Raw genomic sequence first — 17,360 nt, forward strand, 5'->3', positions numbered from 1 at the left:
TGGGATTTTATGGAGATAGATGGAAGGTATGACAGTTTGTGAGAATGTTTGTTTATGCAATTTCTCCCCCACATGCAAGGGTCTGAATGATTGGTCTCCTTTTTAGCAGTGTATCTCCTCAGTGGGGGATGTACAGAGCTTCATTCTAGAAGAGCTCTGCATTAGTTAGATAAAAGAAGCTCCAAAAAGGCGTCTCAAATGTCTTCAGTTAGTAAAATAATCTTTATACCATTTTGATGGGTCTGAGTGGGTCCTTATACTTGGAAGGGAAAGGGGGAAAGTGTTCCTTAATGTGTAGTAGATATACTATTTTCATTTTCAAGATGAAGTGATAATAGCAAATATGAAGTATATTTTTAAATGAATTTTTTAGGTGATATGGAAGATAATTTGGGGTGTTGTTCCCCATGTGAGTTCCCAGGGACATTAGTTTCATAAAGAAAACCGTAAAAAGGGTTCTTAATGAAAAAACTTCGGGAACACTCTCTACTATTATGGAGTCACGATATGCACATTAGGAAATCAAAGATTCTGTGATGTCATACACTAAAAGAAATCTCTTTTGACCCTATTTTTCTTGGAGTTATTTGCATTGCAATGCTATTTTCTAGCATAACATCTACTGTCATTCCACAGAAATCATATTCTGCTAGACATGTGAAAAAGCAAATTTAAAGAATTTTAATGTAATAAAAACAATATATAGTACATCACAGTTTATTGTTGTATATATCACTTATTTGCCCTTATGACATGAGAGGAAAACACTGTAATTACAGAATATAGATCTGTCAGGTAGAGGAAATATGGCTAGCTGCTATAACAAACAACTTTGAAATTTCAGTGGCTTAACACAATAAAATATTTTCCAACATCCTAGTCCAACGAGGGTTGGAGGTCAGAGGCATCTTTGCACAGGTTCATTCAGGGCTGACTCAGGCTTCTTTCCAGCATCTCTAGGCCATTCATTCAGGGCTGACTCAGGCTTCTTTCCAGCATCTTTAGGCCCTGGGGCTGTAAAATCCTCCACTCAGTCTTTTGGTTTGGCTAGCAGATGAGGGAAGTGAGTATGGAAGTTCCCATGAGAGATTTCAGTGGCCTGGCCTTAATGTGTCACACACCACTTTCTCCCACATAGGTGAGCTAGGACTCAGTCACATGGCCCTGCCTAACTGCAGAGGAGCCAGGGGCTGCCATCTTCCTATAAACCCAGGAGGAAAAAGAAAAACGACTGGCAAGGTGAACATATGGCATTTTCTCTGCCATGGTAGATTTTACTACTATGGTAGTGCCATGGTCACTTTCTAATCGAGTAACCTCTTTCCTCTAACTTCCTCTGAGTCTCTCCTTGCTCATCTGTAAAAACAAGGTAAAAAACAAATAAAGCAAAAATTACCTTACAAGATTATCAGTAAGAGTAAATAAAATGATTTACATGAGATCACCTGACACATTGTAAGTACTCAATGAATGTTCAAACAAATATAAAGGATACCATACAAGTTTATTCCCACTAATATATTTTTATATACATCCTATTTTAAAAGTTACTTCTGGGCCAGGTACATTGGCTCATGCCTGCAATCCTAGCACTTTGGGAGGCCAAGGTGGGAGTATCACCTGAGCCCAAGAGTTTGAAACTGGCCGGGGCAACATAGTGAGACTCCATCTCTACAAGTAATTTTGTAAAATGAGCTGGCTGTGGCAGTGCATTCCACTCAGGAGTCTGAGGTGGGAGGATTGCCTGAACCCAGGAGATTGAGGCTGCAGTGAGCTATGAGTAAGCCATTACACTCAGGTAAAACTTCACCTCTGGATGAAATAAATAATATAAAAATTTAGAGCTATTTTTCACTGCACATTTTTCTACTGATATATGAAAAAACAGAAAGAAAGAAAGAAATGGATATTGTGTGAGGGGGCGGGGACAGCTCTTCCTTCTAGGAGGAATACTAGTGTGACCTGCATACTACATTGCTTTTGAAGGACTTTGTGTTCGTTTTGAATCCATAATTCACTCATTATATCCATGCTCATGGGATTTCACTTTATTTTCTTCAGGGAGCCTGATATAAAATGAGGAGGATGGCTCTCATGTACTAATATCAGGGGCATTTGGGATGGAAGGATTGATGGAATCTCATCAATAGGTTTCAGAATGGCTAAGTGATTATTCTAATTGGAACATGGTGGAGTGAGACCCTTAATTTAATAGCTTGCTTCTCACAATCCTCTGTATCTAATATATCCTGGGTCTGTTCCCTGATCCTATTTCGACCATAGATAACTACATGTCTCGAGGATGATCTGCTCAGAGCTCTTCCATGCCGTTCTCCACACCAAGAAGCTTTATCAGTTTTCCTCCTGCTCCCAGAATGTCCTGTGATGCATGATTCTAAGAACTGGAAGAACCTGGTGGTTCCATTTGCAAAGGCTGTGTGTGAAATGAGTAACCAATCTTTACAAGTCCTAAGTAAGTTTTATGTCACTTTATCTGTACTCGCAATATAGAGTTACTTTCTGAAGTAGACATTGTAACAAATTTTGGATAGAAGATTTCAAAATAGACAAGTATTTGAGAACATGGTATGTGAATTATTGAAAAGATTAATAATCTAAAGCTATTATAACTATTACTTTTATCATACAAAGCAGGTGTAGTTTTTAGACTTGGATGTGGCTTTGACATCAGAGTTTGGTAGTTATAAAGTATTCAATCAAGATAAATCCATACTTTAAAATTTTTTGCTCATGTTATTTTGAGACTTTAGACATTTTGACCAGAGATGATGAAAAACAAAAACTTTGTGTTATTCTTTACTTTATTCAGTACTGTTATGTCCTTTTATAGTTTTTAGCGAATATTGGAAGTTCAGTGATTACCCAATAACCCAATGGGGGTACACATGTATATATACCCTTCTACATAGAGGAGAGGGGAGGTAGGGAATGTAGACAATTCTTTTGAGAAGTAGTAAATCACTATTTGGGAGAATGAGTGGACCCAGGAAACAGAAATTAACTTGTAAATGATTCTCTTTGGAATTGGAATGAGCCTGAGAGGCAGGCATTATCTTTTGAAGAAGTACATCTAGGTGTGGTTACATTCCTCAGTCGTCTTCTCTGTGACAGATAATGAAATTTCAGAGATGGCATGAAAGGCAATTCTCTCCTCTGTAGTGGGTCCAGTCTTAAGGTAGATAAGGGAGTGTCAGAGAAAAGCCTCTTCCAGCATCTGCTGACCTTCAGGGGCCTTTAACTTAAAATAATCAGCATACCAGGGTGCCATATTTTGGGGCAAATTTCCCTGGGCTCCTTCACTTAAGAGGTACAGAGGGCCAGGCATTGTGGCTTACACCTTAATCCTAGCATTTTGGGAGACCAAGGTGAGAGGATCTTTTGATCCCAGGAGGTTGACAGCCTGGGTAACATAGTGAGACCCCGTCTCTACCAGATTTTTTTTTTTTTTTTAAATCAGTCATGCATGGTGGCACACACCTGTGGTCCCAGCCGCTTGGAGGCTGAGGCGGGAGGATCACTTGAGCCCAGGAGTTTAAGGCTGTATTACTGGAAAGGGGTCCCAATCCAGACCCCAAACAAGGGTTCTTAGATCTCACACAAGAAATAATTCAGGGAGCATCTATAAAGTGAAAGTAAATTTATTATGAAAGTAGAATAAAAGAATGGCTACTCCATAGGCAGAGCAGCCCCGCGGGCTGCTGGTTGCCCATTTTTATGGTTATTTCTTGATTATATGCTGAACAAGGGGTGGATTATTCATACCTCCCCTTTTCAGATCATATAGGGTAACTTCCTGACATTGCCATGGCATTTGTAAACTGTCATGGTGCTGGTGAAAGTATAGCAGTGAGGACGACCAGAGGTCACTCTCGTTGCCATCTTGGTTTTGGTGGATTCTAGCCGGCTTCTGTACTGCAAGCTGTTTTATCATCAAGGTCTTTATGACCTGTATCTTGTGCTGACCTCTGATCTCATTCTGTCATCTAGAATGCCTAATTGTCTAGGAATGTAGCCCAGTAGGTCTCAGCCTTATTTTACCCAGCCCCTATTCAAGATGGAGTTGCTCTGGTTCAAATGCCTCTGACAGCTGCAGTAAGCTATCAGCATACCACTGCACTCCAGCCTGGGTGACAGAGCAAGACCCTATCTCAAAGAAAAATAAAAAGGTACAGAGGATATGTACAATGAAAGGTAAGCCACCCAGTTCCCCTCCCAGAAGTGGCTACAGGTTCTAGTTTCTTGTATAACCTTTGAAAGATATTGCATACATAGAAACATACAAATGTATTATTTCTGTTTTTAATGGTAGCAAATTATTAAAGTTCCTCTTCCACAACGTGCTTTCTCCCACTAAACATGATATCATGGAGATTATTCCATCAGAGAATCTATAGAACTGCCTCATTCTATTTAATGGCTGAAGAATGTTCTATTGTGAAGCATTTCACTGTACATATATAAATTCACACATGCAGGAAAAATTCCAGAAAGCAAAATCACTGAGTCAAATTGTATGTATATTTTTATTTTGAGATATTTTGCCAAATGACCCTCCACAGAGTCAGGGTCATCATGTCACCCAACTTGAAGTGGTTGTCATTCAAACTGATGTCTGTATAAATTGCACCTCTAGAGTTGGGAAACCTGTCAGCACTGACAAAGGATGTATCAATTTACATTTCATCAGTGAATATGAGAATATCGGTCCACATACTTTCCAACTATGTTATCAAACTTTGATCTTTGCCATTCTAAGGAAAAAAACCTTCTAATTTTAAGTTTAATTTTTCTTATTAAGAGTGAGGTTGTGCTGTTTTTTTGTATATCACAGATCACTTTGTATATCATATTCTGTGAACTCTTATTATAGGACAATCAGGTTTGATTTCCTGTTGCACAGTAATAGACCAATACACTGAAACAGTAGGAGTTGCTGCAGAGAAAGAGTTTAATACTTGTAGGGCCACCAAATGAGGTGATAAAAGGAAACCTCAAATATGCCTTATCAAGAGGTTTGTGGACAGGGTTTTTAAGGGGTCTGGACACAGGTGATGGCCTAAAGTGTGGTGATCACTGATTGGTTGAGAAGTGGGAGGTGAAGTCAGGGATAGGGAGATGAAGAAACTGCATTCCAGCACTGAGTCGGTTCCTTAATGGGGGTCTTCAGACCAGTTGATGTCAGTCATTCTGCTGGAATTCAGGATCTGAAAAATGCCTTAAATAATTATTGGGTAAAAAGGTCCAGTGTCAGAGATTTTATCTGTAGGAACAATGGGAAAGCAGGTGCTAAGTGTGCTGTGTGACTCTGGGTTGGTTACCAGCTCAGGGAAGTGGGTTGAAGTGCACCAGCACACTCCAGTCAATTGACCTTGTCAATAACCATAATTCTGCATAAAGCCTGGCTTATAATTCCCATTAACTCTGTGAGAGTGGTTTTACTATTGTTCTTCCTTCTTTGCTCTTTTCCCATTGGTTGTTAGTATTTTTCTGTTTTATTTTAGGAGCTTTTAAATTATGAAGGCAATTAATCCTTTATCAATAATATGAATTGCAAGTATTTAGGCTATTAAAACATGTTTTTTACTTTGTGGTACTTTTGCTATGCAGAATTATTTTAAACAATTTTAATGTAGCCTACTATATTAATATTTTCTTCTATGGTTTCTGGATTTGGGGTCATATTTCAAAAATAATTTATAACTAAAATAATTCCCATCCTCCTACTACAATTTTTATTATTTCATTTTTATGTTTAAATATTTGATCCATATGAAGTTTATCTTGATTAAACATTATTTTTTCTAAATCAGTTTCCAGTTTTCCCCACATATTTATTGAATCTTTTTCATTCCCACTAATATGCAATGCCACATTTATTATATATTAAAGTTTCATGTGTATTTGAGTCTACTTATGGAATCTCTACGTGTTTGCTTTTCATATATCTGGGTAATACTGTTTTAATTACATTTGCTTGATAGTGTATTTTAACATCAAATGGATTTGTTTTCTGAGAGTTGTTCTGAGAATTTAAAGGTTCCACATTCCAAATCCATGTTGCAATCCAGTAATATTAAAATATAATTATTGGCTATTTTAAAAAGTACATGGCCATGTACCAGGTGTTTATAAAATCTAAAAACATAGATAATATTTTTCATTTTTTACCGATTAAAAATGTCCTTGATGCCATTGTGTTTGTGTATTCACCTATGTATGTTTTCAGACTTTACCGATACCCTATACAATTGTCAGTTTGAAAATCGTGAAGTCAATCAATTAAGTATAAATGTGAGCCATTAACCAGTTTCTTCAAATCTTGAATTTGAGCTTTTTTACATTCTAATAATACTTAATAAGGGAAAAAATTTCCACATCTGTGAGCAGTAACTGTTGTGCAGGATATACTTTAAAAAATATTTATAAATTATGCCATCAGAAATGTAAAATATTATTTTACATTATATTACAATATTAAAGAACCCACTAGAAACAGGGATTTGTGGGATAGTAGGAAAACATATTTATAATGGCTAATTTTACACCCCCAGAGAAGTGTTGGGCATTTTTGCAAGAATCTTCTCTGAACCCACTGATCCAGATGCTTAAAGCAGCCATCATCTCTCAGCTGCTTCATTGGACTGAAACCGAACAGGATCACTGTAATGTTAAAGCTCTTTTAGGAATGTTGAAAGAACTGCATAAGGTAAGGGTTATTCTAAAGGAATGTATGTACTGTTTTATTTAATCAAAATCCCTTAAGTCTCAACCAACTGGACTTCTAAGAAGTCAAATAAAAATTATGAGGAGTCAAATGTTTTTTAAAGGAATGTAAGGGGCCGGGCGTGGTGGCTCAAGCCTGTAATCCCAGCACTTTGGGAGGCCGAGACGGGCGGATCACAAGGTCAGGAGATCGAGACCATCCTGGCTAAAATGGTGAAACCCCGTCTCTACTAAAAACGCAAAAACTAGCCGGGCGAGGTGGCGGGCGCCTGTAGTCCCAGCTACTTGGGAGGCTGAAGCAGGAGAATGGCGTAAACCCAGGAGGCGGAGCTTGCAGTGAGCTGAGATCCCGCCACTGCACTCCAGCCTGGGTGACAGAGCGAGACTCCGCCTCAAAAAAAAAAAAAAAAAAAAAAAAAAAATTAAAGGAATGTAGAAGAGGGAAATGTTTGGCATAAAACAATTAGGGATTTAAAAGTTGAGAAACTTTAGGAGGACTTAAGATGTTTTGTAATGGACTTCTTTCATTAAGAAAAAGTACACTGCACTTGTAATTCTAGCTACTCTGGAAACTGAGGTGGGAGGATGGCTTGAGCCCAGGAATTTGAGGCTGCAATGAACTATGACTGTGCCACTGTACCCCAGCCTGGGTGACAGAGCAAAACCACATTTCTTAAAACAAAAGTAAAGTACACTGAAGATACTGCTACATGTAACAACATACAACAATATGGATGAATCTCATCAACACAGTGATGAACAAAAAACACACCAAAAATTACACTGTCTTCTTTTATAAGAATTTTAAGAACAAGCACAGCTAATCTATAATGACAGAAAGCAGAATGGTGGTACCTCTTGGGAAGGGCAACTGGCTTGGAAGGAGCATAGGGGAGCATCCTGGGGCCTGCTAGAAATGTTCCATGTCTTCACGTGGACAGTACTTACCCAAGTGAGTATGTGTATAAAAGCTCACCAAGTTGCACATTTAAGCTTTATGCACTTAGTCAATGTATGTTGTAAGAAAAAAAAAAGGCCGGGCGCGGTGGCTCAAGCCTGTAATCCCAGCACTTTGGGAGGCCGAGATGGGTGGATCACGAGGTCAGGAGATCGAGACCATCCTGGCTAACACGGTGAAACCCCGTCTCTACTAAAAATACAAAAAACTAGCCGGGCGAGGTGGCGGGCGCCTGTAGTCCCAGCTACTCCGGACGGAGGCTGAGGCGGGAGAATGGCGTGAACCCGGGAGGCGGAGCTTGCAGTGAGCTGAGATCCGGCCACTGCACTCCAGCCTGGGTGACACAGCAAGACTCCGTCTCAAAAAAAAAAAAAAAAACCCTCCCTGAAACTAGGAGTGAGCCAAAAGACCAAAAAATGACTAGGACAAGCCCAGCTTAATGAGTAGATGTATCTATTAGGACTTACACACAGGGTACTCCTGGACTCCTGGACGGCAACAGGACAGCTCTAGAGATCTGTGCTGCCTCCCATCTCTAAACTGCTTTCAAGTGAATTTTCTGGCTCAAAGAGCTACAGTGTTTGAGCCATGAGACTGTTTATCTCGGCAGGTTCTCAGATACTCTCCAGGATGTTTGGGTTCTCAGGGACACCTGCTCCTCAGCTGGGCACCATGGCCTTGGCTCATTGTCTGGCCCTCAGGGTTAAGGCACTGGATAAACACCCTTAAGTAACTTGGTGGGGGACTTATCACACTACACATGTGTGATTTTTTTTTTTTCTTTGAGACAGAGTCTAGCTCTGTTGCCCAGGCTGGAGTACAGTGGTGTGATCTTGGCTCACTGCAACCTCTCCCTCCTGGGTTCAAGCGATTCACCTGCCTCAGCCTCCCGAATAGCTGGGATTACAGGCACCTGCCACCACACTCAGCTAATTTTTGTATTTTTAATAGAGACAGGGTTTCACCATGTTGGCCAGGCTTGTCTCGAACTCCTGACCTCAAGTGATCCACCTGTGTGAGCCACCATGCCAAGCCCAAATATGTGATTTATAAATGAAACATATATGTTTTATTTGTAACTTAGTAAAAATTAAATAGAAAGGAAGAAAAGTTCACCGAGGACTATGGCCAGAACAAAGAAAGGGCCCAACTAGATACTGTTATATCAACTCAGTCTGCCTATATCAGAATATTTGCTAAATCCCACTGTAGAAATATCAAATGAGGCCATTAGGATTTGGTGTCCATATTCTCTATGGCCATGTCAACATCAGGGTCACCAAGAATGCAAAGTCTGTTTTAGTAGAGTTACCTAGAGTCAGCGGTATCTAGAAGTCACTGGGCTTGGTTACATCATCCTCATTCTGCTTTGGGTGGTAGTCCCAATAAATAGAAATCGGACTCTTGACTAGATCTAAAGATGGACATAAGCATGTTACAGATGAGTATCTGAATTCCCACAGTGATCAATTCACAGAAGATCTCTTAAATTCCGGAGATGTAGATGAGAGTAATGAGCACTAATGTCTAAGGCAGCTAGGGCAGCACTTCTCAAACTTTAATATGCATGCAAGTTACCTGAGATCTTGTTTAAAAATTCAGATTCTGATCCAGTAGGCCTGGGGTGGTGCCTAAGATTCTGAGAGACTCTTAAGTGATATCATTGCTGATACTGGAAGAATTTATGCTTTGATGTTCTTATGCCTAGGAAGAAAAGCTATTAAACTAATTAATAATGAATTAGTAATTAAGACCATTACACTGTAATTTACTGTCTTAAGCTGCAATTAATAAACATAATATTTGGTCTCGGTTCTGGAATGGTCTCTAGTTTTGTGGACAATTGGAAGACGATATTCGTTTTACTAATGTTGTGATAGAGAAAGCATAATATTAGGTCATGCTAACTTCAGATGTACATCCTAGGACCCAAACATTGCCATCCATCCTCTCTCTTCCCCTCTCCCTCTCCCTCTCCCTCTGCCTCTGCCTCTGCCTCTCCCTCACCCTCCCCTCTCCTCCCCTTTCCCCTCTCCCCTCTCCTCTCTCTCTCTCTATCTGTCTCTCTCTCTCTCTCTCTTGGCATTTTTCTTTTTTAGTTTCATTCTCTCTTACCATATATAGGGTGTCAGACTAGGGCACTGTTTCTTACACTAACTTTTGTTTTCCTTCTAGGTTAAATTTACTTCTTAATAAAATACACCTCTTTCCCTGGTGCTTTTTAGTACTCCTTGTATTGAAAATCAAGTATTCATTTGGCTGTTAATCTATCCTTGTACCTGTACAACACCGTACAAGTTTCTGTATCTTTATAATAAATATTGATATGTGATAGAGTAAGTTTCAACTTTTATCTTCTCCTTCAATATTATTGTTGAACTTAAATATTAAATTTACAATTACCTTTTTGTTCCAATTCTACAAATTCCATTTGATTGTGTCTTTGACCTGGTAGTGATTAGAGACAGAATGACAACTTTACATTATTGAGTCTTCTAAGTCTGATCATGATATAGCTCTCTATTTAGTTCCTCTTCAGTTTCTTGCAAAAATATGTTATAGCGTTCTATGTAGAAGCTTTGCGGTCTTTTATTAGATATATCATGAGTACTTGATATTTTATGTGATTATGTATCTTTTTAAAACAGCTTTATTGAGATATAAGTCTCCCATTTAAAATATACAATGTCATGCCTGTAATCCCAGCACTTTGGGAAGCTGGGGTGGAAAGACTGCTTGAGCTACAGAGTTCAAGATCAGCCTGGGCAACATAGTGAGACCTTGTCTCTATTTTTTTAAATACAAAAATAAATAAATAAATAAAATGTGCAATGTAATATTTTTTAGTATATTCATGGAGTTGTATAACCTTTACCACAATCAACTTTACAACATTTTTATCACCCAAAATGAAGCCCTATACCATTAGTAGTCACTCCCCATTCCCCCTCAACTCCCATCCCCTTACTCTCACCCCAGCCCTAGGCAATCACTAATCTACTTTCTGTCTCTACAGATTTGCCTATTCTGGACATTTTATGTAAATGGAATCACACATTATGTAGTCTATTGCAACTAGCTTTTTTTACTTAGCATAATGTTTTCGAGGTTCATCTATGTTGGAGTATGTATGAATACTTCATTCTTTTTTATTGATGAATAATATAATGTATTGCATGAAATACCACATTTTATATATCCCTTCCTCAATTGATGGGTATTTGGGTTATTTCCACTCTTTGGCTATTATGAATAATGTCACTATTTAAATGTCTGTACAAATTTTTGTGTAGACATATGTTTTCATTTCCTGTATATACCCAAGAGTGGGATTGCTGGGTCATATGGCAACTCTAGTTTAATCTTGTGAGGAACCAGCAGACTGTTTTCCAAAGCAGCTGCACCATTTTGTATTACCACCAGCAATGTATGACAGTTCTAGTTTCTCCACATTCTTTTTTTTTTTTTTTTTTTTTTTTTTGAGACAGATTCTTGCTCTGTTGCCCAGGCTGGAATGCAGTGGCACGATCTTGGCTCACTGCCACCTCCACCTCCCAGGTTCAAGCCATTCTCCTTTCTTAGCCTCCCATGTAGCTGGCATTACAGGTGTCCATGTACACCCCATGCCCCGCTAATTTTTGTATTTTTGTAGAGACAGGGTTTTACCATGTTGGCCAGACTGGTCCCGAACTCCCGACCTCAAGTAATCCACCCACCTCAGTCTTTCAAAGTGCTAGGATTACAGGCATAAGCCACCGCACCCAACCACTTTTCCACATTCTTGCCAACACTTGTTATTATCTGTCATTTGGATTATAGTCATCCTAGTGAGTGGGAAATGGTATCTCCTTGTGATTTTTACTTGTATCTCCTTGATGGCTAATGATGTTGAGCTTTTCATATGCTTATTGCCCATTTCTGTATCTTATTTTGAGAAATGTTTATTGAGGTCTTTTGTCCATTTTTAAATTAGTTTATTAGTCTTTTTATTATTGAGTCATAAGAGTTCTTTACATATAGTTGTAAGTCCCTTATCAGATATACAATTTGTTAATATTTTCCCATGTGTTGTTTTTTCACTTTCACCATGGTGTCTTTATGCACAAATGTTTTTTATTTTGATGATAAATTCATTTACTTTTTCCTCTTAAAAGTTAAATTTTTAACTTTGTCATTGATGTATAGAAACGCAGTAATTGTTATACATTAAGCTTGTTTTTAACAATCTTGTTAAATTTACCTATTAAAACTAATCTCTTGATTCCTTTGGATTTTCTCTGTATAGAATCATGTAACTTGAAATAATAACAGTTTTGTTCCTATTTATTTCTCTTTACTTATTTCATTGACTAGGACATCCAGTATAATGTTTTATAATCTTATTCTGATCTCAAAGGGAAAACCTTAACATTCAGTTTTATGTTTTGCTGCGGGATTTTTGTAGATACATTTTTAAAAGGTTAAGGAAGCTTCATTCTATTTCTAGTTTGCTGAGGGCTTTGTTTTTAGATCATGGATGGATACTGAATTTTATTAAATGTTTTTTCTGCATATGATGGCAAAATACACAGATGGGTTTTCAATTGTTTTAACCTTATTTGCTTGAAGTAACACAGCTTGCTCATAATGTGTTATAGATTTCAAAGATTCCATTTGCTGATATTTTGCTTATCATATTTGCATCTATATTTATGAGTGAGACTGGTTTGTTATTTTACTTTCTCATAATGCCCCTGTGAAGTTTCTGGACCAGGTAATGCTAATCTCATGAAATTATTTGGGGAATATTCTTTTTCTATTTTATGTAAAAGATTCTGTAATCCTAGCATTTTCCTTAAATGATAAGTAGAACTAATCTATAAACCTTTTTGGGTCTGGAAATTTCTTTGTCGAAAGTTTTTTAAATTATGGGTTTAATTTATTTAACAGCCACAGGATTATTGAGATTTTCTATTTTTTTCTTGCATTGCTGGGTATTTCCCAGGATTTGTCTCTTTATCTAAGTTTTCAAATGTCCTATTTTTATTTTTTTAATCTCATCACAATCTGTAGTTTCGCCCCATTTTTCATTCTTGATACTGGTGTTTTTGTTTGTTTGTTTGTTTGTTTTTTGAAAAGTCTTACTGGGAAATTGTTTCTTCTTTTTTAAAGACGCAGTCTTTTCATTTGTTGATCTTGCTCCTGTATATTTGTTTTTTATTTCCTTAATTTATGTTCTTAAATTTCTTATTTCCCACTTTCTATCATTTGTATTAATTTTGTGTGATGGAGGCATATTTAGATCACTGATGCTTCCTCTAGGAAGCCTTCTTGAACCTCTTAAGTCTTTCCCCAATCAGATACTGTATCCTAAATGCCTGGTAACTTGTTGTTTTTACCTACTAGACCACAGGTTGTCAATCTACACCGAAGGGCAGTCTCCTGTTTTTGCAAATATAGTTTTATGGGAATAGATCCATATTCATTGAAGACAGGACATTTTAATTTAAAGATTCGTCCCATGCTTGACAAAATAATGTGTGCCAAGTTAGTATTTATTAATTAATGAACGAAGTGCTGAATTTGTTAAAAGTACCTTGGATTTTTATGGTGCTTTTATTCTCAAAATCTAGAAACTGTTTCCAGTAAATCTATGCCCTAAAAATTAGTTTACTAATCCACACTGTCAGCGTCTTACCTTTGACATTTCTTCATGAAAATTAAGGAAGTTATAGCTCAGAAAATGGAAACTTTATAGAACTCTACTTCATTACTGACAAATGTTTTCAGTTTAGAGAGCTCTCTTCTTATCTGTATGACAGCCATACATATATATCTATATATCATAGATTAAATCACTTATTGATAGAAAATGAAATTCACAGGTCATATTCTCTTTAAGGTAAACAAAGCTAACTGTCGACTACCAGAAAATACTTTCAACATAAATGAACTCTCCGACTTATTAAACTTTTATACAGATAGAGGAAGACAGCTCTTTCGGGATAACCACATGGTAAGAATAACATTTTTACTTCTGAAAATGTTCATATTTTAAAGGAGGACACATTACTGTAGTATCTGTTAAGGTACTCCTTTGATAAATCAAGATTTGAAATTTTTAAAATTACAATGATAAATTTGCTAAATTTGACGATCATTGAAAACTTAAATATATTTTAATCATAAAACAAATGCACTTTTTGAAATTTTGTTTCTAAGTAATTTGGATTCTTACAAACAGATTTCTGAGGCCAGGTGCAGTGGCTCACACCTGTAATCCCAGCACTTTGGGAGGCCAAGGTGAGCAGATTGCTTGAGCCCAGGAGTTTGAGACCAGCGTGGGCAACATGGTGAAACACTGTCTCTATCAAAAAAATACAAATATGTGGTAGCATGTATCTGTACTCCCAGCTACTCAAGAGGCTGAGGTGGGAGGATCACTTGAGCCCAGAGAAGGAGGTTTTAGTGAGCCAAATTTATGCCCCTGCAGTCCAGCCTGGGTGACAGAGCAAGACTCTGTCTCAAAAAAACAAAGAACAACAAAAACTAGATTCCAAAAAAAAAAGGCGATAAGGTAAAGGAAGTAAGTTTTTTAAAATTGTTTTTAATGATCAAAACTATTATCTCTCTTTATTTTTTAGATACCTGCAGAAACCCCCAGTCCTGTTATTTTCAGTGATTTCCCATTTATCTTTAATTCGCTATCCAAAATAAAATTATTGCAAGCTGATTCATGTATAAAGATGTGGGTATGTATGTCCTCTTTTTTAGTGTGAAAAATTTCAAACATATATAAAAAAGAGATAGTGGTATAATGAATCCCATCACCAAGATTCAGCAATTGTCAACATTTTGCCACACTTTTATCTATCACTTTTTTTTGTTGTTGTTGTTACTGTTTTTGCTGAAGTATTTTACAGCAAATTTCAGTTCCAATGTCTTTTCAGCTGTCCATAATTCAATGCATTATTTCTGGTTGTCTTACTCGGGTTCACTGTGAGATTCATGAGTGGTTCAAGTGGCAACCACTTGATCCTTTCATTGTTTCCCATTAACCTTTTATTTAATAATTTCATCCATTATTTTCATTAAGGTTTGTGGTATGGCAATACTTCTAATCTTATTCGTTCCAAAGTCATTTCCTGGAATTAGGTAAAAAAGAGCTTTTCCTTATCAGTCAGGGCACTTGGTTACTCCAAAATGGTTAAAGACCATTCATATAGGAAGGCAGAATAATTAATTCCTATCCCTTTATTATCAAATGTTACCAAATTACCCTCTATAGAGATTGCAAACGCCTCTTCCACATGCTGTTCTCAGCAATGCAGAGTATTATCAAGCTTTGTGATCTTTTTCATTTTGATGAGTTAATCATGATATTTCAGTTTGATTTTAATTTATATTTCTCATTGTTATTTAATGTTCTAGTCCTCACTTTCTTTATATAACATCTATTGTTTTCCTGCCGTGAACAACACTGACACTATCCAGTAAACTGTTCTTTTCTTCTCTCTTTCCTCCTCCTCTATCCAATTTTAATACTGTGTTCTTAAGTGCTAATCTTTGGATTAAAAATATCTCCTTAAGCTTCTTGGAGCTTGATTTATAAGCTCCAACTGATATTCTTTTATTCTTAAATAATGTCTATGAGTCAATCAATAAGTTTATTTTGTTTTCTACTTACTTTCACCCTTCTGCTTCTTTTCAGGTAGTTGTGTTAGTTCCACATAAGATTTACATATTATGTGGTTTCTTTTATCACTATCAGCCTTAGTTCTCAGTTAAATATATATAATATCATCCCCTTATTATGCTAAATTGTCCAAACTTTTTTCTTATTGCTGAGGCTTGTTTTCTAGGTATTTCCTTGCGAAAAGTTTATATCTATTTATCTATGATATTTATATTTTAAAGACTCATAGGAATCAGAACTTATACCCATTATTGACTTTTATTACTAATTCAAAGGATGCATCTGGATGAAACATAAGAAGTCTGGGATAGAACATGCACAAGAGAAGCCACTTCAGTTATTCAGTTCCTTCTTATACCCCACTAATTACATGGCTTACATATTTTCCAATGTGCCATGTCCCATAAATCCATAAATTTCAGGTTTATTTATAATAAGCAACCTAGACAGACAAGGTATATCCTGCTAGTAGCATTCCACAGGTAAGGGCTGTCCCTCTAGTTACTATTACTATTATTATTATTTTGAGACAGAGTTTTGCTCTTATTGCCCAGGCTGGAGTACAATGGTGCAATCTTGGCTCACCACAACTTCTGCCTCCTGGGTTCAAGCAATTCTCCTATCTCAGCCTCCCAAGTAGGTGGGATTACAGGCATGCGCCACCATGCCTGGCTGATTTTGTATTTTTAGTAGAGATGGGGTTTCTCCATGTTGGTCAGGTTGGTCTCGAACTCCCAACCTCAAGTGATCTGCCTGCCTTGGTCTCCCAAAGTGCTGGGATTACAGGCGTGAGTCACTGCACCCGGCTTATTATTATTATCATCTTGAGACGGAGTCTAGCTCTGTTGCCCAGGCTGGATTGCAATGGTACGATCTCTGCTCACTGTAACCTTCACCTCCCAGGTTCAAATGATTCTGCTGCCTCAGTCTTCCAAGTAGCTGGGATTACAGGCACCTGCCACCATACCCAGATAATTTTTGTATTTTTAGTAGAGATGGGGTTTCACCATGTTGGTCAGGCTGGTCTCGAACTCCTGACCTCAGGTGATCTGCCCACCTCAGTCTCCCAAAGTGCTGGGATTACAGGCGTGAGCCACCACACCCGGCCTAGTTACTATTATTAGTGTCTATTACCAGCATGTTTACAAATAGATTTGACCAGGTCATCTCTTCTTTTATTTCTGAGCTGTCTGTTTTTATTTTCCTAACATCCCTGGTAAAGGGAGAAAACAGACTGTCTTTCCTTTCCAAATCTAACTTCCCCATCAGTTTCCCTTAAACAAGACCTTCCCTTTATGATATTTTCTCCTATAGCCATGTTTCTCTCTTGGTCATTTGTCTATTCTGCTAGTGAGTAGTCGCGGGTTGAGTGGACAATGGACTCAGGCAGATTGCACATTATGAAAGACTAGGAAAGTCTGAGGACAAGAAAACTCTTACTTTTAGTTGTTATGAGTGAAGCTGGAAAGCGGACTTTACAACCCTGCTCTCCAAAGGAGAGATAATGGATATAGTCAAAACTGCAAGCTCCAAACTGGATCACCATTTCAAATGTGTACATGTGAAAAGGTAAAACCAATATATAGAGAACCGGAGTAGAGAAGCTGGAAATTAAGCTAAGAGGCAGGTTTCCCATCCAGCTCTTGGTTATATAAAAGAAGGTACAGACACCTCTCCCTGCTGTAGTCAGCGGAAGGCATTGCTGGTCACAGACCCATGGAACTCAGACCCATGGAACATGTTGCTTAGTAGTCAGTATTGCTGGATGTCCCAGACCTGCAGACTCCTGCAGGGCCACAGGAGGTGATGACCCAACCAGAAAGAAACAGAGATGGAACTTGTTCCTTTTCCCTACAAATCTGGTGCTTAAAAAAAAATCTTAAAGAAAAACTAGAAGAATCTAGTAATAACAGACAAATTTCTTAGTATGTAATGGTGGCAGATATTCAGGGCAGGGATTTCCCAACCCCAGGGCCATGTGCA

General features: G+C 37.7%; 1 protein-coding gene across 11 annotated transcripts in view; it reads left to right on the plus strand.

The window, feature by feature from the left end:
* HERC6 (HECT and RLD domain containing E3 ubiquitin protein ligase family member 6) overlaps positions 1–17,360 on the plus strand; it is a 71,384-nt gene that overhangs the window by 37,819 nt on the left and 16,205 nt on the right. For 7 of the 11 annotated variants that reach the window (XM_033214782.1, XM_033214792.1, XM_033214783.1 and 4 more), the window contains 4 exons: positions 2,284–2,473; positions 6,573–6,727; positions 13,584–13,697; positions 14,326–14,433. In XM_033214782.1, coding sequence (XP_033070673.1) covers positions 2,284–2,473; positions 6,573–6,727; positions 13,584–13,697; positions 14,326–14,433 — 567 coding nt within the window. The remainder of the gene's footprint in view (positions 1–2,283; positions 2,474–6,572; positions 6,728–13,583; positions 13,698–14,325; positions 14,434–17,360) is intronic. The other 4 variants (XM_033214785.1, XM_033214784.1, XM_033214790.1 and 1 more) reach the window with 2 other exon arrangements.

The sequence above is a fragment of the Trachypithecus francoisi genome, unplaced genomic scaffold, assembly GCF_009764315.1.
Source record: "Trachypithecus francoisi isolate TF-2019V2 unplaced genomic scaffold, Tfra_2.0 Lachesis_group1, whole genome shotgun sequence".
Lineage (NCBI taxonomy): Eukaryota > Metazoa > Chordata > Mammalia > Primates > Cercopithecidae > Trachypithecus > Trachypithecus francoisi.